This window comes from Protopterus annectens, chromosome 1.part2, assembly GCF_019279795.1.
Source record: "Protopterus annectens isolate FY-2018-M chromosome 1.part2, PAN1.0, whole genome shotgun sequence".
NCBI lineage: Eukaryota > Metazoa > Chordata > Ceratodontiformes > Protopteridae > Protopterus > Protopterus annectens.
In genome coordinates, this window is record NC_056727.1 from 602,886,346 (window position 1) to 602,907,988 (window position 21,643).

Here is a 21,643-nt window from a genome sequence, read left to right on the forward strand (position 1 = left end):
AAATGTTACAAGTTATTTACACAGAATTGTATATTTGTAACCTTTTATGTAAACTTTACTTATTGCAGTTATTTACATGCATTTTCTCATAACTTCAGCTCTTACTAGTTTATTTTAGCTCTTTATTGTTCATGATGAATCCACGGTGGTGGTGCTGCGGTAGCGTTGTCGCCTCACAGTAAGACGCTGTCCAGTTCGATTCTCAGCTAGAGCGTCTTCTGTGTGGAGACATGCGTGAATGGGCGTATCTTTGTTGAAGGTTGTGAGTCAGGGCTGGTAACTCGGCACGTATAAATCAACTACCAATCATTAGCGGACCGGAGTTCCGCTGTGGCGACCCCTAACCGGGAAAAGCCGAAAGACACAACAACATTGTTCATGATGAACAAAGTTGTTAGCCTGTTATGACCATTACCATTGTTTACTGAAAATTTTGCTGTGTGGCATGTGACTTTCATCCAGGTCATGACTGAAAAGGGTGCTTGGACTGGTTAACTAACATTGCAAATAAATGTATAAATAAATCAATAAACGGATGATTTCTTCTAAAGCAACTGACTGCTGCAAATCTGTGGTTTGCTCTATTACAGCTATGATTCTGATTTTTTGAAAATCCCCAGTGGTGCAGCGAATAGTGTTGTCCTTACCAAGAGGTTCCCTGGTTCAATTCTCAGCTGGGCTGTCTTCTGTGCAGAGTCTGCATGTCCTCCCTGTGTTTGTGTGGGTTTCCTCCAGGTGGGTTTCCTCCCACATTCCAAAGAAATGCAGTAGGTGGACTGGTCACTTAAAATTGGCCCTAAGAGTGAGTGTGCGTGCAAGTGTGTCTGGTGTGGTAGAACTACTGCAGCAGGGTAATCCTTGGCTGTAGAGAATTGTTAGGGAAGAAGTGACACCCTGACCCCATGTGCAAAAATGAGTAAAAGGGGTTGTGGTTGGATGGATGGATTCATATACCTGTTTTTCAAGCAGACAAGGAAATGCTAAAAAAGGAACCCCAGTTCACCTTAGTGCCTTAAAACCATGATATGACATCTGGAATGCTGTATGCAAATAAGTTGAAAATTTCTGAATCAGCAATTTTTTTAATGAAATGTGACTAATAAAGTAGTTCTGAAAGTACCATGTGGTTCAGAACTCAGAAAATACTATACTACATCTGTAGTACCGATGTCACACGAGAGTAGCTGTCATTTACAAAGGGTAAACATAAGCCCATTTAAAGACAGCCCTCTACACCTGCAGAGCATGGAGGTGAAATGTCATCAAAACACTGTTCATCATGTGCCCCTCACAATGTAGGACTTTTATTCTTTCTGACTGCGGCTCAAGCAACACCACATCTAGCTATATCAGAAGCACATTTAAAACTAAGGAGTTAAAGATTCCCAAATAAGGTGAAACACTGAAAAAAGAATGATAAAGTATGGCAATAATCAATAACACTGGATACAACACTGACGTGTGGCACTCTACCTACAGCTATTTCATATGTGGCACTGTATGTACAGCTATTCATACAAGAATCATGAATAATTCCATATTACAACGCTAAAGCTGGAGATCTGGAATAATACTATTATACTGAGACATTAAGGATCTAGTTCACAAACATGACTATCAAAACCTTGAGTTTCCTATGATCAATATCAAAATAACACTGCAAAATAAGAAGCCAAAGGATGCAAAAGGTAAAATACTCCATTTATTGGAAAAAGCAGTAGAACCTGATCATCAATCAAAAATATAAGCAAAAAGAAATGAAAAGAAATACACAAGTAGTTTTTTTGCAGGGAGTAAGAATCCCCTGCAGGGCAGTATGATGGACATTACCCAAAAAAACCCTTACTACTACACACTAACTCAGATCATAAACCCTTAGGTAAAAGTCCATGTCATGTTTACTTGACTGTGTGATCTCTCCATGGACAGCCTTCAAATCACCAGGTTTTTAAACTTGACCATATGAATCAAGACCTTCCATTCCATGTCAGTTAGCAGTGTCAGTGACAACAGGTAGCACACTTACCCATGGGCTGGAAGACCAGAAGACTGCGGGTTCTATTCCCACTCCAGGTAACTGGATTGCGCAGTGCACCATTAAAGAATGCTAATCTCCTGAGTTTGCTGTCCTTCAGATGAGACATAAACTGAGGTCCCATATGCTTGAGTTGCTGATAGTTCAGGTGAATGTAAAAGATCCCACGGCACCTATCAAAACAGAGAAGTGTAAGTTTCATGATGCCCTGGTCAAATTCCCCCTTAGTAGCTATAACTACCACATTGGGCCTCCCTCAAATGAGGCCACATGCCTACTGGGATTAACCCAGTCCACAAAAGATAAAAATACATAAATAAAATAAATATCCAGTTAAATGGGCACCAGATTTTAACTGTGTATATATATATATATATATATATATATATATATATATATATATATATATGCTAGACCAGCTCCTCCAAGATTATGTTATTAAAAACTATAGCAGCTAGCTAGAGCTTCCACAACAGAGAAGAATGTCGCACACACACGTTATTCATCAATGTAGGTTTATTGCATTCCCATTCTCATATTATCCCCTCCCCCATCTTCTGTAATCATGACACTGCTCTATTTAGTCTTAGGATGAGGGGTAACTTGACTCAGAGTAAAATTACATTAGTGATAATACAAATAAGAACAACAAGGTAAATAGCAATAGTCTTACAACCATGGACTGGGATTAACCTGTTCTGCCTCATATGGTATCCATCCAGGAAGTAATACATAACATCTGAAATGGAAACAACTGCATCCTCATATATTTCACAGTATGGTACAAGTACATATATATAATTAAAAGGAAGCCACTATGGTGAAGTGATAAAATCAATATGGTTTGTAAAAGAAAAACATTTGATCAGGCTTACAAACAAAGTCCTTCTCAATATAATAGGAACAAACTAAATAAGGTAGAACAAATCCTAAAGAAAACTAGCAAAACCTTAAGGAAATTCTATGGACACAGAGTGATACAAAAAGAAGAATTAACAATAAAGCAATATGTAATCGCAATAAGAAAAGTACAGTTGTGTACACTTACCATAAATATAGATGTTCATGTGTATTCACTGTTGCAGTCATTACATTTGGGTAATCCGCTGGCAGGTTGCCTTCAGTCGGCCTGAATAACAAAGTCTTGGGTCCTGTGTCAGTTGCTGTCTCCTCTTCCATGACGTCAGGTCGTCAGGGGTATAAAACATGCACCCGACGCCATTTTATTCAGTTTTTCTTGCCCCAGATGTCAGGTGCCCCCCAACTCGGGAGCAAAAATATATATATAAATAAACAGTAAATATATAAATGCACTTTTAGAAACATAAACCTTACCTTCAACTAAAAGCAAATACACCACAAAGGTGTTTGAGTATAGTGAAGGAAAGAAGAGGTATAGAAAGGGGGATGGCGGGTGGGTAACCAGGACTGCAACAGTGAATACAGTCGAACATCTACATTTATGGTAAGTGTACACAACTGTACTATGTTCTTCGTGTTTCACTGTTGCAGTCATTACATTTGGGCAGAATCCCAAAGCTATGGATGGGAGGATGGAACTAAACAGCATTAGGAGCGGCTATAAGACCCTGCAGGACTGCAGTGGCAAAGCTTGCCCTGGATATTGGAGAAGAGAGGTAAATGATCATGCTTTGTGAAGGTATGAACAGAGCTCCAAGTAGCAGCTTCTAGAATGTCTTTTGTTGGGACCCCTTTGAGAAAAGCTGCTGAAGAACAGGCAGCCCTGGTGGAATGTGATCTGATTCCCTTGGGCACAGGTTTACCATGGTGCAAATAGCAAAAATGAATGCAGTGGCTTATCCACTTAGAAATAGTCTGCTTTGATATAGCCTTCCCCCTCTGACCCTGCAGCAAATGCTACAAGTAGTTGCTCAGACTTTCTTAGAGATTTGGTCCTGTTTAAGTAGAATCTTAGTTGTCTGTGTACATCCAATGAATGCAGAATCTGCTCCCCCTTGTTCTGCACATTTGGGTAAAATGTTGGCAGGTGAATGGTCTGGTTAAGAGCCACACTGGATACCACCTTAGGCATAAAAGAAGGATTGGTCCTGAGGGACACCCTGTTCGGGTAAAATGTAATAAAAGGCTCCACTGCCATGAGAGCCTATAGTTCTGAAACCCTTCTTGCTGAAGTGACTGCCAAGAGAAAAGCTGTTTTCCAAGATAGAAATTTTATATCCGCAGTAGCTGCTGGCTCAAAAGGAGGCAGGGTGAGTTTTTCCAGCACAAAATTGAGGTCCCATGCAGGAGCTGGTGATGTTCTGGGAGGCCTTACATTTTTGGCCCCTCTAAGATACTGTTTAAGCAGAGGATGAGAAAAGAGGGGAGGCTCTGTGTTGTAATGAGCCAAGATGGCAGAGGCATGGATTTTTATTGAAGAAAAAGATAGGCCCTTGTCAAGCATCTCAGTCAAATATTGTATAATCTGAGGAATATTGGGCTGTGCTGTGTCTATTCCTTGTGCTTGGTTCCAAGCACAAAATCTCTTCCATTTATCAGCATAAGATTTTCTAGTATTAGGCCTTCTGGCTTCCAAAATGACATCCATCACAGATTTACTTAGTTGATTAGCCATGCTGCAAGATTCACAGTTTGGAGCTGAGTGTGCAGAATTTGATAGTTCTGCTGAGACAGCAGATGAGGTATTTGAGGCAGGTACCATGGAGGAAGGTGAGACATATTCCTTAGAAGTGGGTATCAGTGCTGGTGAGGCCAGTCCAGAGCAATTAGGATAATTTTTGTTTTTTCCTGTCTGACTGTTAGTAAGACCTTGGAGAGTAGAGGCAGAGGGAGAAAGGCATAGACTGATAGGTTTTTCCAGCTGAAGGATAGTGTATCCACTTTCCATGCTTTTTTGTGATGAGTTCTTGTGCAGAATTTGTCCAACTGATAATTTTGGGGAGAGGCAAATAGATCTATGTATGGGCTCCCCCATTTATGTGTTGACATGCTGTAGATTTGTGGATCCAGTTTCCATTCATGCGGGTCCATAAGATTTCTGCATAGGTCGTCTGCCAGAGTATTTTGTTTTGCTGGCAGGAATTGAGCTTGAAGATGTATTTGGTAAATCAAGGCTGTGTTCCACAAGGCCATGGCTAGTCTGCAAAGTGGGTAGGAATGTGTACCCCCTTGCTTGTTTATGTACCACATAACTGTGGTGTTGTCCGTCTTTATCAGTAGTTGTCCTGGATGAAGTAAGTCCTTGAAGGCTGTGAGAGCATTCTGAACAGCTAACATATCTTTCTGGTTGATATGCAGATGCATTTGGTTTGGGCTCCATTTGCCCTGAATACATCTCCCTGCTAGGTGGGGCCCCCCAAACATAGTCTGATGCATCTGTAGTTAGGGTTCGGGTGGCATGGGGTAGAGTGAATGACAGTCCCTTGTTTTGGTGACATGTCTCTGCCCACCACAGAAACTCCTGTTGTAGGCAGGGAATGAGAGGAATCATTGTTTCCAGACTGTGACAATGTTGACTCCATAAACTTTTTAGGTACCATTGAAGTTTCCTCATATGCAGTCTTGCATATGGAATTAGTAGAATGCAGGATGCCATGAACCCCAAAGCCTGCAGAATTTGTCTTGCAGATAACTGGGCTTTTGTTGCCATTTGTTCGAAGTATGTTGTCAGTTGCCTTTGTTTGTCTGGCGTGAGGTAAGCCATCTGGGCAGTTGTATTCAAACATGCACCCAAGAATGTAATTATTTGAAAGGGTACCAGTTGTGATTTATTTTCGTTTATGGTGGTGTACCCTAGGCATGCTAGAAGCCTTTTTACAAATGCCAGATGTTGAAGAAGAGTGTCCTTGTCTTCTGCTTGAATGAGACAATCGTCCAGATAAGGATAAATTTGAATGCTTCTTTGTCTGCAGAATGCAATTACTGATGCCAGGCACTTTGTAAATACCCTGGGCGCAGTAGATAAGCCAAAGGGCAGTGCAGAGAATTGGTAATGCAAAAAACCTGCCTTGAAGCGGAGGTATCTTCTGCATGATTCCCTTATTGGGATATGCAGGTATGCCTCTTTTAAGTCTAGAGTTACTAACCAAGCATTCCTGCCTAGCATAGGCAGCAGCTGTTGTAAAGTCAGCATTTTGAATTTTGGAATGTCCAGGAATGTGTTCAAAATCAATTAGTCCACTATTGGACGCCATGAATTGTCTTTTCTGGGTACCAGGAAAAGTCTTGAATAAAAACCTTGTCCTTTTTCCTTTTCTGGTACCAGTTGAATAGCCCCCATATCCATGAGGGACATGACTTGTTTCTGGGCCTCTGCCCACTGGTTTTGTGGCTGATCCGGCCATCCGTTTAGAATTGGCAAAGTATGGAAATTAAATCTGTACCCCTGGGATACTATGTTTATTACCCACTTGTCCTAGGTAATTAACTGCCAATTTTGAGCATGGAGTGCTAGTTTTTCCCCCCCAAGGGGGCTGCCAAAAGATAAGTGCTTGGTGATGGTAGAGGAAAGTCATTGAGACTGCTTACTGTAGGGCTGTGCCTTGTTTCCTCCAGATTTGGAGGTGGAGGTACCCCATTGCTTTGACCTGTATGAACCCTGTGATTGGTATCTGGAGCCTTTTGAGCGCCTGGGATTTGCCCTGAGTGGTTCTGTTGGACACAGGAAAGGAACAATTTTTAGTAGGCATGTGCCTACTGATCCTGGGTGGCTGCACTTGCAAGAAATCTTTTACAGTTTGCATAGATTTAGCTTTGTCTTCCATTTTCTTTAAAACCTCTTCTGCCTTATTACCAGAGTATCATGCTGCAAAGAAGCATCCAACAATTTAGCTTTAACATGATCAGGCAGATTTTGCTCCTTGAGCCAGGCATGCCTTCTAATCACAGATCCAGTAACGGCAGCCCTACAAGAGGCCTCCAAGGAATCAAAACCACACTGCAACGTATGCTTTCCAACTTGTTCTGCTGAATGCAATAATTCCTGTAACTCTTTATTTTCCACACAATCAGAAATCAACATAATTTTCTGTTTCAGTAAGCCCATAACATGCTGTTGATATTTAAGCATATGAAACTGGCAGTTTAAAGCCCAGATTGCCAAGGTTGCAGACGTATAAACCATCTTACCCCATCTATCCAGCACCCTGGAATCTCTATCAGAAGGAGTAGGATTTTTGACTGCAGAGGCCTTTACACCCTTGGGACCCTGAGAAATAGTCTCAGGATCAGCAGCAGGATTTTTGAAAAGAAATTTGTGAGAGTCAGGAACCCTGTAATATCTGTCTGGCTTACTAGGAACCGGAGGCAGGGAATGAGGAGCCATTCTTGATTCCGAGAACACATCATCCACAATGTCTAAAACAGGAGGTATTGCCAAAGGCCTATGCTGACGAAGAAGAAGGAAATCCCTAAGCCTCTTCTTTGATTCAGAGAAGTCCTGACTCTCCCAGTGAAAATGTTCCCTTAAAGTATGCAAAGTCTCTCCAAAAGAGTAATCCTCAGGAGGAGATGCAGATGGGATGGATTCCTCTGCATCAGAATCCTCATAGGGTGGAATAGAAAATTCCTGATCAGAAGAGGAATCAGCAGAAATGGAAACCTGATCTGAAGATTCATAATCAGTGCCTTGCCTAGGCCTCTTAGCGGGGGGGGGGGGGGGGGTTGGGAACCCCTGATCAAGGTAATTAAGTCTTCAGTTATTTTGATCATCTGCTTTTTAGGCATAGAGGCCTGAGCACGTGGCTCATGCGTCGGTTTTTTAGACATAGAAGTAGTTTTTGACCTTGTTTTTGTTGCTGGCGTCGGTTTAACATAAAAATGTTGAGGCCTGAAAACACTCTCAGAAGCCAGTGCCTGCTCAGCGGCTCCAGACCCATCCAAGGGAGAGACATCAGTGGGTTCAATACTCTGAGAAACTCGCGGCATACCGGACTCCGAATGGGTCTCGGTAGAGGCCTGTGACTCAAAATTAGCGGGTATCAGGGGCTGCGAAAGCACCTCACTGAGTACCAGCGAACCGGCGACTGGCTTAGGAGAAGCTTCGTCGTTGGTTTTGGAACTCGACGGTCTGTCTCTGTCTTTTTCTTTGCGTTTTTTATGAACTCCGGTAGTCGGATTGCTAACCGACGACATTTCAGGATAATTAAATCTTGAACCAAAATATTTAGAAGCAAAAATATACCGATGCTTAATAGTGCATTGGTTAAATCTAGCACAAAACCGACAGCAAGGCACGTTGTTATCTGGGCCTAGGCAAGGAATACAGTACAAATGAAAATCCTTATGAGGTATTTGCTTCCCACAAGTAATGCAATTATTAACTTTTACTGACATCGGTAAGGAGCAAGAAAAAGTTTCCCCAACGGGGTACCTAGCTTTAGTTTGAAGACTTTGGTTCTGAAACTCGAATACGAAAATTTCAGGAGTCGGCCAACCAGCACTTGTGAACTGCTTCTGCTTCGGGCACCGAGCGGCAAGAAAGACTAAATAAAACGGCGTCGGCTGCATGTTTGATACCCCTGACGACCTGACGTCATGGAAGAGGAGACAGCAACCAACGCAGGACCCAAGACTTTGTTATTCAGGCCAACTGAGGGCAACCTGCCAGCAGATTACCCAAATGTAATGACTGCAACAGTGAAACACGAAGAACATCTTAAGGTTACAGTGTAGGATACAATTCCATGACAGTTAATTTTACAACTTACTCCAATCCATTTTAGATCTCTTACACACCATCAAGGAAATTTACCACTCATTTGGAAAATGAGTAAAAATGTAATAAGGGATCTGGGGACCCAAGTAGATAGTAATCTCTCCTTTGATAATCATATTGCCAAGGTGGTTTGAAAATCCTACCCAATCACAAAAGGGTTTGCATCTAGAACAAAAGAGGTTATTGTGCCCCTCTACTCATCACTCATCAGACCCATCATAGAGTACAATGCCCCATTTGGGATGTACCTTACAAGACACCAACAGCTGGAAAGACCACAGAAGTACCTCACCAAGAGGATTACTGGCCTCAAACATATGCCCTATGCAGCCTGACTGAAGAAACTCCAGCTGTACTCGGTTGCATACCGCTTACTCAGAGGTGATCTCTGCCTGACATACAAGGCCATGTCCAACCCAGAATTGATGGACATGCTCCACCTAAAAAAAACAAATCCCCAAGAGCCACACGCTCTAGGGATCTAAACCTCACCACAACGATAAATAGGACATGCTGGAGGGATAGATTCCTGTCCCAGAGACTCCCCATGCTTTGGAACAGGATTTCAATCTACATTAGGCAGAGCCCCTCACTAACACTCTTCAAGAGAAACCTTGACGATTGGATGGGAAACAGAAAATTTACTCCGGCGATCACTGCAGTGGCTCTGCCAGACAGAGGCACAGGGAACTAATGGCTCTGGTGGACCGAGGCACAGGGAACTAATCTAAGGGGGCGGTGAAAGCCAACACATTCTGGCTAGGCTTAGATATGCCCTCAGGCAGATAGCCTAGTACTTACCTATGAACCTATTTCAGACCTGTATCGAGTGGTCAACCCTCCCCCCCATGTTATTAGAGAAGCCAACATCTCAAATCACATTTAATATGGTTACAAACATCTGGAACAATACAATGAATACATTCCATGGTCCTACTGATATAGAGCATATTCTGACTCAATGTTTGAAACAAAACAAAAAATTGCCTTGTCATATTTACCTAAACAAATCCTTTACATCAAGGTACATCCTTGACTTTCAGCAGCAGGTACTAGCTGTGTTTATACATGAAGACAGCAAGACAACGGATCCTGAAAACTGCAGGTTAACTAGCTTTGCATCATGTGCAAGGCAACTGAATGCATAGTCCTCCAATTAGTCGAGGTCAAGAGAGGTGAGTTCCTTATCAATGATCTGAATCAATACGGTTTTGTAAAGAACACGTCATGTCTCCTGAACTTAGTGGCTTTCCTCAAAGATGTCACAGTCACCATGGATGAATGCTATATTATTTATACTATGTAATAAAGAACTTTCAGAGGCATCAGATGTCATCCTATACTGAGAATCATCCCCAAACTCAAAATGTGTAGGAACAGTGGGTGCATCACTGGGGAAGTGGTATACTGTCTGACAGGCAGGACTCAATCAGTGAAGGCTGGTGAACTCCTCTCTGAATCCACCAAAGTGACTAATGATGATCTGCAAGAATCTGAACTGGGCTCTTTTATTCAAAATTTTCATCTATAAAGTTTAATGGAGTAGGAATCTGTACATCACAAAATATGCAGATTACTTCAAGCTGGATAATCATTTCCTAATCTGATGCCAAGTTCATGGAAGAGGGACTGGCGAAGCTCCACACTTGCTCTGGCAACAAAATGTTTTCATTAATGCAAAAAAAAAAACCTTCAATTATATCATGAATTGGCAGTCACTAAACATAGGTCAAGAAAATATGGTACAACTGCTGCTGCTGGGTTTGGCTGATTGTAACTCAAACATAACAGCAGTCACTATGAAGAAGGCCTTCAGAGTAGAGTATAAGACTAAATAAAGTTATATCTCTTTGAAGTAGGGGTATGACCATCCCTCTGCACACCTCCTTAATACATCCAGTCACTGACTATAGTATTGTTTTCTGCTGACTGTTGCCCAAACATATGGTGCAACTCAAAAAAGGCACAGAGATTCCTGACCATAACAACAGAAGAGTTCATTGATCTTGAACTTCCAAGGATACATCTGACCTCAGACTATTTGAAAATCTTTGCCTTAAGCAAACAGTGGTGGAACAATACCCATTATGTGCATCTTAAATTAAAAAAAAAAAAAAGAAAACAGAAAAGCTAAACGCAAGAAATAGATATATTATTTAGAGGTGGTGCTTCTGGAACAAACTTTCAATGGAACAGGATCAAAATGCTTCTCTCATTTTAAAAGTGGGCTTGATATCTACATGTGGGACAGAAAATATCAACAGGGCATGATGGCTATCACATTTCTTGATGGCCATAAGATTGTAAACCATTCTATAACCTACAAATCCACAAATGTGTTCAAATGATTATGTTTATAAATAATGAAGAATTCTTAATGTGAACATACCAGTCAAACCAGCGTCCTTCAATATAGACCTGCACACTGACATAAGTCCGCGGTGGTGGTGCTGCGGTAGCGTTGTCGCCTCACAGAAAGACGTTGTCCCGTTCGATTCTCAGCTAGAGCGTCTTTTGTGTGGAGACATGCGCGAATGGGCATACCTTCGTTGAAGGTTGTGTGTCAGGGCCGGCAACTCGGCACGTAAAAACAACTGCCAATCATTAGCGGACCGGAGTTCCGCTGTGGCGACCCCTAACCGGGAAAAGCCGAAAGATGCAACAACAACAACACTGACATTATGCCCCCCCATAGCTTCCCTTAATGATGCATTTTTAGTCTGATAAATCCTTCTCTGCTGAAGTACAGGGTGTCGGAACTTATGAGAAAATGAAAAACAGCTAATAAAAAAGTTGAAAAGTACAAACAAGGTGTCTGTGAACACTGATACTACCAAATGTACAAATGCATTATTTCTTCCATATTTTCATATATGTTCTATTTCTTTCTTCCATATTTTCACATATGTTCTTAAAGACATTTAAGTATCTTACAAAAATAGTATGTACAAGTCACACTTTTTATGAATTGTAGATCACAGTTCTAGAAATTGTTACGTAAGTTGAAGAATAAAAACTGCAAATTCCATTACTAGAAAAAAAAATACAAAAAATTAAATTAACCTTAACAAAGCACAAGAACTGGGTACATATTCCTTCTTGTTCAAACTGATCACAGTAAGTGGCATAAAAAGCATCTGTCAACCACGCATCATGGCGACTGGTAAGCAGTGCTACTCCCCATTTGCTTTTATAGCAGTTTTTCAACACAAATGGAAATTTATTCCTGGGCTACACTTCTCTTATACAGCAAAACCAAAAAGTGGGATAGAAACCAGTATTTGACAAGTGTTCCTGCTAACTTTGAGCAAGACATAAGATTCAAACCACATCCTTTACCATGCATGTTGTAAGCTTCTATTTCAAACAGTTTTAGTTTTCCTTGCTGTTTCATGGTGATTAATAAAGATATTTGCTAGACAGTAGCATATAAGGTAATCTGTCAGGTAATCAAATGTCTAAATTGTGTTAACATTAATTTAACCATGTCTTTAATGATATATGAGTGTTAGGATATCTTAAAGAAAGGGAAGCTATTTAGAAGAGTGTGAAAATTCAGTTCAGCTTCCCGTTCTTGTCTGTTAATTTCACTTCATAATACCTTGACCACCATGAGTTGACAAAGAAGAAATCAAGCTGCAGACATCACAACATGCTCTTCTGAAGGAGATCTAATAGCACTTACGTCTTTTGTGACAGAAGGCATTGAGGAAGCCTCATTACACCACTTCAGTGCACTGGATCTTTGTCCAAGCTCATTAAAGCACTAAAAGAAAAAAGAAAAATCATCAACTTATTAGTACTGACTTAACCTTTTTACAAGTCATAAAAAAAAAAATCTTACCTTGGCTAAATATACATAATTGAATTTTGAATACTGAGGCTGAAGTTCTTCCACCTGATATAAACAGATCAAGAAAAAATTGTCAGGCCCATTAATAAATATTTGCTTTCAAATGTTAAACACAAAATTAAACCTCTTTAGATAAAAACATGGTACCAGAGTTTCTAAATGTTTACTGGCTGAGCCCTTTTAGCTATGCCATTTCTATGAAATACAGTACCTAGCATGCACAGCAGAAATGTATAGCTCCAGTCTCCAAACATGGATCACTTTGCAAACACTAAAAAAAATCAACTGATTAAAACATCTCAATATGAAATTTCTATAACATTAACCAAAGCAATCCTTTTCCATTTGTAATTCCGGATCTAGTTTTAACAAATGTACTACTAAGCTACAAAGCTTCAAGCCTCTGGATTTATCAGAATATAATAGTACAGTTTTTACCATTCCAGCAAACTGGTCTTGCGTCATCAAAAGTAAGATATATAACCATAAAGAAAATGATTCTGATGTTATAGGATACCGTATAAAACATGATCAGACTATCTAGCTGTCTATGAGACAAATAAAAAAGTTATGCAATTACCATAACGTTCCATCTGTGTTGTCGATTTTTATTCCTCCTTAACTGATGTAACTGATGCGTTTGGATCAGAGGTGTCAGTTCCGACTCGGCTGTTTGTAAAAGCTTGTGGCAATCCAAAACACTTGAGCTTTTCCTTTACCCACAATGCATCTTCCCCATTACCTTAGATCTTGTTTGCAAGCAATAAAGAAAGACATATTCTTACAGCTTCTACATATATGTGTATAATTTGGATGAAGACAGAGACAGAGAGTCTCACAGAGGAAGGGGCAATGCCACATCTGTAGATGGTAAAGATATAATTATATAACCCAATTGTTATATCCCCTTGCTCTTTTAGAATAAACCTAAAAAAGGTTGGGGGGTGGTGGGAGGGGAGACGAGGAGGAATGAAAATTAACAACACCGATAGAATGTTATGGTAAGTACATAATATGTTTTTATCTGATGTTGTCAAGTTTCATTCCATCCCAGAGTCCTCAGCTACTTAGAACCCTGGGTGGATTCAAGGAAAGATATTTCTGAATACCACTTTGTCAACAGATGCCCTACCTCTGGACACCAAATCCAGCTTATTATGAGAGATAAAGGTGTGAGGAGAATCCCAAGCTGCTGCTGAACAAATATCATCCATGGAAGTTCTTGAGTGGAAAACTGAAGAGGTAGCTACAGCTCTGGTAGAATGAGCCCGTACTTTGCAAGACAAAGGCATTCCTGTCTTGTTATAAATAAAGAAGATACAGTCAGTAAGCCATTTAGCTAAGGTGTCTTTAGATACAGGTGCACCCAACTTCAAGTTAGCAAAGGATACAAACAGTTGGATCATTTTTTTGATATCTTTTGTCCTATGAAAATAGAAATGTAATTGTCTATGCACATCTAGCAAGTGTAACAAGTATTCTCCTTTGTTGGAATAGTTTGGGAAGAAGACTGGTAGATTAATAAATTGGCTGATGGTGACGTGTGATGCTACCTTAGGCAAAAAGGATGCATTGGTCCATAAGGATACTCTAGCCTTATGGAAAATGAGATACTGAGGTTTCACTGACAATGTCTGAATTTCCAAAATTCGTCTGGCGGAGGTGATGGCAACTAAAAATAAAGTCTTCCAAGACAAAATGTTTAGGTCACAATCATGGGCAAACTCAAAGGGTGGTAGAATCAAGGACTGCAGTAGCAGACTGAGATCCCATGTGGCGTGGGATCTTTAAAACAGGATTTTAGAAGAACTGTGCAGCGCAAAAAGGGTTTATATAGTTTATGACAGGCTAGTGAGCAGCCATCAGATCCAGTGTGGAAATTAGAAATTGCTGCTAACTGTGCTCTCACTGTTGAGGAACTGGGCCCTTGGTTCAAAAGCAGCGTGAAGAACTCTAGCACATGACTAATTGGTGCCGAGAAAGGGTCTATATGTTTTTGAATAGCCCAGTGTACAAATCTTTTCAACTTACTAGCATAAATTTTCCTAGTGGATGGCTTAAGGGAAGGCAACAAGATGTGACAAACAGGGGAAGAGAGCATTGATTGTCTGGCTATTATTGGAATTGGAGAAGACAAGCTGTCAGCTTGAGGCTCGGAAGGCCCGGATGTGTCATGCCCATTGGATGAGACAAGAGGTCTGGGTTCAGAATACAAGGTTGGTGAACTAAGAATTTGAGATGGCTCTAGATTTGACTTCTCGAAATTTATCGCTATTCTTAACCTTGTGCAAGTGTGGATGATCTCTGCTCTTGCCATAATAAGTTGATACCTGGTCAGAGTGGTAAAGAGCCAGTTGTCAAAGCATGGAAACACATGGAATCCTTGCAGTCTCAAGTGGGCTGCTACCACTGCCATACATTTGCTGAACACCCTGGGGGCTGTGGTGAGACCAAAGGACAGTGCTCTGAACTGATAATGACTGGCTCTTTGCCGGAAGTGTAGAAATCTCCTGGATCGCCTGTATTTTAATATGATGATTAGCATCCTGGAGATCTATGCAGCACATCCAGTCATCCTTTTCCAAAAATGGATGAATGGACTGAACCATGACCATCCAGAACTTTATCTTTTGAACATATCTGTTTATATTGCTGAGATCCAGAATTGGTCTCCAGTCCCTTGTTTTCTTTGGCACTAAAAAAAATCTTGACTAAATTCTGCATCCTTTCTAGTCGAGGGGGACCTTTTGGATGACTCTTTTGTGTAGCAGCTTTTGTATTTGTATGGCCACTTGATGTCTCTGATTGGGTGGAACATCAGGGATTTTCCAAGAAATCAGAGGAAGGAACAATGGAATTATATACTCTCTGGATATGATCTTCTCCACCCAAGTATCTTTTATTATCTCTAGCCAGACTCTCTGTTGCAGGGACAAATGACCCCCCCCCCCGATTTCCTCCAGAGAGGGACAATCAGGCCTCCATTCAGGAGCACTGCAAGGGTTTCCTTGCGGGCCTCCTCTACCATGAGAGTGACATCTATCATTTGAGTTTCAGCCTCTGCCTCTGGGGGAAGTCACTCCACATACGTCTTGGAAACATCCTTGTAATTTCTTGAACCACACTTTTCCACTTCCCCGATGATTCCCCAAGAAGGATCTTTGGGAGGGTGGAGTGGAAAAATGCACTGCCACCGCAGAAATGTTCTTTCCAACCTTCTCACACATGGACAATGCATCTTTTACTTTAGGACCAAAATGAGAAGCGTTGTCAAAAGTAGCATTGATGAACGTAGACGTAAAAGGCTCGAAGAAGTTGCACAAGTGCATCCAGGTGTGTCTCGTGATGGCTATGCTTGAATCCATTGCCCTTTGAGGTTCCTTCAGCCACATTAGAAATAAGCCTTATGGACAAGTTTGATATTGACTGAAGGGTCACCAGCTGTGAGAGTCCTAAACCTCCTCAAACACGATTCCTTCAAGAGTATCCAAGAGTTTCTTTATCAGAACCCTTTGTAACCTGGTGAAATGTACCAGGTAGTGCGGGGACCTCAAGGTGAAGGTCCCCGAATTGTAGACACACTTTCCAAACCTGTCCATGGCCTGCAACTCCCTGTTGGGGGGATGAACAGAGGAACTTTTGTTAACTAGTTCCTTCCTTGTGGCCGCATTTGTGACCATGGCAAGAACAGGGTAGCCCTTGGACCATAACTTTTTGTTTTCTGGAGGGGTCAAAATTTTATCAGGCTTCCTTGGTATGGGCTCAATGGAGTCAGGCTCCTTCCATGCCCACAGTGAGATGAATTCAAGGAGCTCATTGGCAGGCGGAATCATCAAATGTGTAGATGGGCTGTACCAAACACCTCCAGGAGCACAGATTGTTTTAGGATTTCAAGGATGTCTCAGAACATGATGTCCACAGGAGGTGACCATGGGGATCCTTCGCACTCTTCAAAATCTGTGTTTTTGGTGTCAGATTCAGGGGAATCTAGATGCTTCTTCTTACATGTCCTCTTCCAAGGAATCTCTTCAGTAGGATATCAGAAGAGGCAGAAATACCCAATTGGGTGTCCTGAGGTTTTGGTACCCGCTGCCCCTGTGGGAGGGTTAGCTGAGACTCTTGACGCAGAGGGAAGGATACGGAACCTGAGGGAATAGGACCTGTCTGTGTCATGGAAGCTGACAGGGCTCTCTCCAAGGTTGTAAAGGCTTACCTTCCTCTTCCCACCCAGCTCCAAGGAAAGCCACCCCAAGGCAGAAGTTAGAGTCGAACTAATCCTTGCCAAAACTCTGAGGTGCAGCCCTTGGAGTTGACTGAAACACCTACGATCCGACAGGGTAGACATTTCTCCAAGAGCTCTCCAGATCCAGTAACGCAGAGAAGCTCAGAGCAAACTTCTGATCCAAGGATACGTCAATCTTTGGACCAAAAGAAGACGAGCCTGGATGACTAGGATCCAAGGGCTCCAAACACAAGGTGGAAGCCAGAGGAGGAATAGTCAAAGGTGGAGTCTTAGACATAAAGGGCTTCCTGTCCCAAAGGGATAGGAGCTGAAACAACAACTGGGAGTTTCTGCACCAAAAGGATCTATTTCACTACCCTCTCCACATCTTCTACTGTGAGGCTCCTAGAAGAGCAAGAGGACTGCCTGGAGGGAGAGTCCGGTCTGTAAAGAAAGGAGAAAGGCACTCTTGATGAGACAGGGTCCACAGATGGGGATTACCTTGTCCTAGGCAATGTGTCCAATATTTTAGAAGGATCAAAGGCCTCTGCAGCTGATGAATCCTTTGTTTTTGGAGACTTCATATCCGAAGAAGCCATTGATTTGAAGAGGTAATTTTTACTTTTGTCTGATCCAAGGGGGCTGCATCTGACAACTTAATTTTCTTCTTCTTGGACAGATCCATAGAAACTGTTGTATCTGAAGAAGGCCTTTTTGAAGCTTTCACCAAGGTCTTCAAAGAATCTGAAGAAGAGCTTGGAGATGATTTAGGCAAGTTTTTGGAAGTTTCTCCAGACATGGCATCACTGAAAGAAGATGGTAAAACGTCCTTCAAGATAAATTTATTCTTTTCCTCTACCAGTGCTCCGGGATTAAAGGCATAGCAGATCACACAACTCTCTTGCAGGTGAAGGGGGCCAAGGCAATAGACACAAAAAGTGTGCGCATCAGAAAGGGAATCTTTTGCTGACATTTACCACACTTCTTAAACCCTGGTGGTATTTTCTCTTTTTCAGCCATGATGACCACAACAACAACAACAATGCTGTACATAACACTACAGAAAGGAAGAAATCCTTAATATTATATATATGTTTTTTTAAACAAGTAAGGTAAGAAAAAGGGACTACCTACAAAGGTAGTAAGACTACATTAAACGTAGAAAGGTAAGGGAGAGAGAAGAGATACTAATGAAAGTATCTAGAGTACGCTAATACAAAGGTAAAAAAAATTAAGACTGCTTAAGAAAATTTAAAGTAGAAAAAACACAAAAATCACACTTACCTATCCCAGTAGCTTGAGAGTGAAATAACCATGTCTTTCACCTAACGGTGGCAAATGAGATCTGGGGTAATGGGAAGGATGCATTGTGAGTAAGGGAGAAGCTTGAGAGTTCTGCTTTCCCATGAGCTTTTACTTCTATTTTTTGGGAACTGCTTTGACCAATGTGTTACTAGACTTTTAAAAAAGGAAATAAGTATACAAACATCAGACACTGTTAAGCACAGATTACAGGAAGGGTGATCTACTTTAGTTTGCATGACTTTTATGGGGTTGTGAGTTAGGCTCTTATCCAGCTAGCCATCAGCCACAGCCATATACTTGGATTTCGTTATGAGAGAATGTTCAGAGGGAAGCCTGCTACTTACTGCTGGTATCCGTGTGTCTTCAATAATGGGATCCATTTTTTTTAATCTTATGTTATTCTCTTTTCCAACCCCAAGGTTACTATGCAATCCACTTCATAATTTCTACTTTAAAAAAATTTGGTATCGAGGAGGGACAGCTTTGTCATACAAGTGATCTCTAGACTATTGTGTCAGTTCAAAGAAGTCTGGATAGCTGGCAGGAGTATGAAAATATCAACTTAATATGAGAGAATCAAGAAGTTCCTAGATGATCTTATGGCCTTGAATACAGGATACATGAACCTTGGAAGCAATGTGTGCCTGAAGGAAAGGGCATTTTCTTTTACTGAAAACAATTACTTGCAGCCATTTTCCAGATACCATATTAAACATTTGACAATGCTGAATATTTTCTTGCATTGGAGATGAATTGCAGCAACTGCAAATGAAAATGTGAGGTCAATAAAATGAGATGGCATGCCACAGCTGGAATGTAATAAACTTAATTCATACCTAGTAGCTATGGAATGCCACAACCTCTATTAGCCTACTTTCTCTCTTCCATTCCTAAGCATTTTTACATCATTTTGAAAAAAGTCAAATAAACGTATCTTCTTATCAGCAAATGTTATTTAAAAATTACAAATACCCGTGTTATTTGACAAAAAATGTTCTTAATGATAAATATCAAAACATTCAGTCTTGGTATCATACAGTATTATATCATATCATACAAAAGCCCAAAGATATATTTTCTACTATGTTTTTATAAACAGCTGCTGATATCATGGACACTATAGAATCTAAACACATAATATTACTAGCACCTTATTTAGCCAGACTTCAAGATTATGTGGAAAGTCATAAACAAAATGTAGCATCTGCAGCCTTTTTCTGCTTTTTACACAGTTCAAACGTGGCCAGGGGATCTTCTGGGCATATTTTCAGTTAAAGTAAGAACTTTAAATGAAAATGCACCTTGAAGAAATGTTGCTGTCATACCCAGTGCTGCTTCCCTTTCTTCAACATGGTTACGAAGGGTGTGATTTAATAACATCAAACCAGGGGCATAATACTTCCTCCTTCACCTTCCACAGTATGGCTTGATTAACAGCCATTATGCAAACATTAGCATTTGCACATTTGTGAAGTGCTGTCAGTATTTAAGCAGACATATTTGTTTCCCTGTTACAGGAAGATACAGTAGCTTATAAAAGGGGAAAAGGGTATGTCGTTTATCCCTTGCACTGTTGACACACTGCTCACTAGGTGATGAAATGGTTATGCACGGAAAAATAAAAAAAATCACAAAAAGACTGAAAAACCTGTCACTGTATTCTGTCTCCTAAAGGTTGCTAAGGGGTGACCTGTCTCTGGGGGCAGTCTCTGACGTGGCCCTGATGGAAATGGCACACATTTGTAAATCAAACTCATGACGGTCACTCGCTTCAGGGATCTTATCGTAGTCTCTGACAATGAACAGGTTATGCTGGAGAGAGATATACATCTCTCAGAGACTGGCATTTCTCTGGAACAAGCTTCCAATTTATGTGAAACAGAGCACCTCCCTGACCTTCTTCAAATGCAGCCTATATCGATGGATGAGTGACTGCAAATTCACTCCTTGGATGGTGCCCATGTCTCTTCTGGACAGAGGAGGTCATTATTAACTACCACAGTCCCTTACCTCTGTGAACTTCACTCACCTGACCACTGACAAATGGGGCAACATGGGATGAATATGCCTAGGCTTGTAAGGGCTCTGGAGCTGTCAGCCTAGTAACCTTCTATGAACCTGTGAACTCCCCTAAAACTTCCTTCACACAACTTTAAGCTTCCACCTCCTCCATACCTCATCACATCTATACTTTTCCCACTCACCATTCTGTTGAGAAATCCTCTTCCTCTACTGTCCTCCTCATCCTGATGTTCACATTTCGGTGTATAACAGTGTGCCTTTACTAGTTTTAATAGTTTTGCAGAATATACATCATGTAGTACAAACCTACATTCTTCTAATACAGTTCATGGTAGAGTACAATATCCATTATTCTGTATAAATGTCATTAACAGTCTGTGTACTCCCACTGTAAGTTTAGAAACCTACTGTTGGTCAACAAATAATATAAATGAATGATTGAGTAACTTCACGCATTCATTAAATATTAGTTGCAGAATACTGCCAATTGTGCTGTTTTCTTTATTCATTTATTTCCATTTACTAAGGACCCCAAGTACGTTTGAGACTGACATCATGTCATCATGCCTGACATGAGTCAACAGAAGCATGTGAGTTGCGTCCCAAGAACATACATAAAGGCTGATTTTTTAAGATGGTTTTAAACAGTAAAAAGCCAATTGTTTTTATATTTTTGTGCAGACGTCCACTGTCATCATTAGGATCTTACCAGGACAACCATTCAAAGTACATTTTGGACAGAAAAGACAGGTGTCTGCACATGATCTTTAAGCTTTCAGACAATACTAAACAGTTCCTTTCTGAGTGCTCCTTTGAGTTATTTACAGAAATATGAAACATGATGTTTATAGCCATAATTAACAGGGTGAAAAACTTTCAGTGTCTCTTAAACTGTACAACTTAGAATGCAAGTGTCATGGACAACCTTCTTTACTGCCATCTAAGGCTTCAGCTGACAACATGCAATAAGCCACTTTGATATGGCACCACTGATGAAAATACAGAAATATTGTATCCATTCATATTCCTAAGCAAACAACTAGCAATATCTTCCATGCAGTGCATTATACATTTACATTAATGGCGTATTTTTCTGTGCCCATTGTGACACTTCATATTATTTATTTGCCAAGACTTTGTTGACCAGGTTAGTCCCAATAGGCCAGCAGTCTCTTTTTACAGGAGACCCGATGTGGTATTCATGCTGACAAGGGTTAATTTGGCCTGGACATCAGGGAGCATGCCATACTTCAGCCAGAGAGCTGTTACTGGTGTTTGGAGGAATTCAGGATGGCGGAGGAAAGGAGGAATCAGGCTGAGAGTGTAGTGCTGCAAAATACTGAAATCTCACAAACAGACTCTATAAGAGAGGACATAGCTGTTATCTGAAAACTTCCGTGGCAGGAGAAGATGGATTGAAATGAGCCAAATGATGAGAAGTTGGAGTACTACTGCGGAAGCAAGCTGGAATACTATAGTGAATGGTGTGCTTGGAAAAGGTGCTGTCAT

At 40.9% G+C, this 21,643-nt stretch overlaps 1 protein-coding gene across 1 annotated transcript in view; it reads right to left on the reverse strand.

Annotated features, from left to right (window-relative positions):
* RMDN2 (regulator of microtubule dynamics 2) overlaps positions 1-21,643 on the reverse strand; it is a 1,837,333-nt gene that overhangs the window by 123,329 nt on the left and 1,692,361 nt on the right. Inside the window, exons 9-10 of the mRNA XM_044057972.1 lie at positions 12,577-12,630; positions 12,418-12,498 (exon numbers count right to left, since the gene is read on the reverse strand). Coding sequence (XP_043913907.1) covers positions 12,418-12,498; positions 12,577-12,630 — 135 coding nt within the window. The remainder of the gene's footprint in view (positions 1-12,417; positions 12,499-12,576; positions 12,631-21,643) is intronic.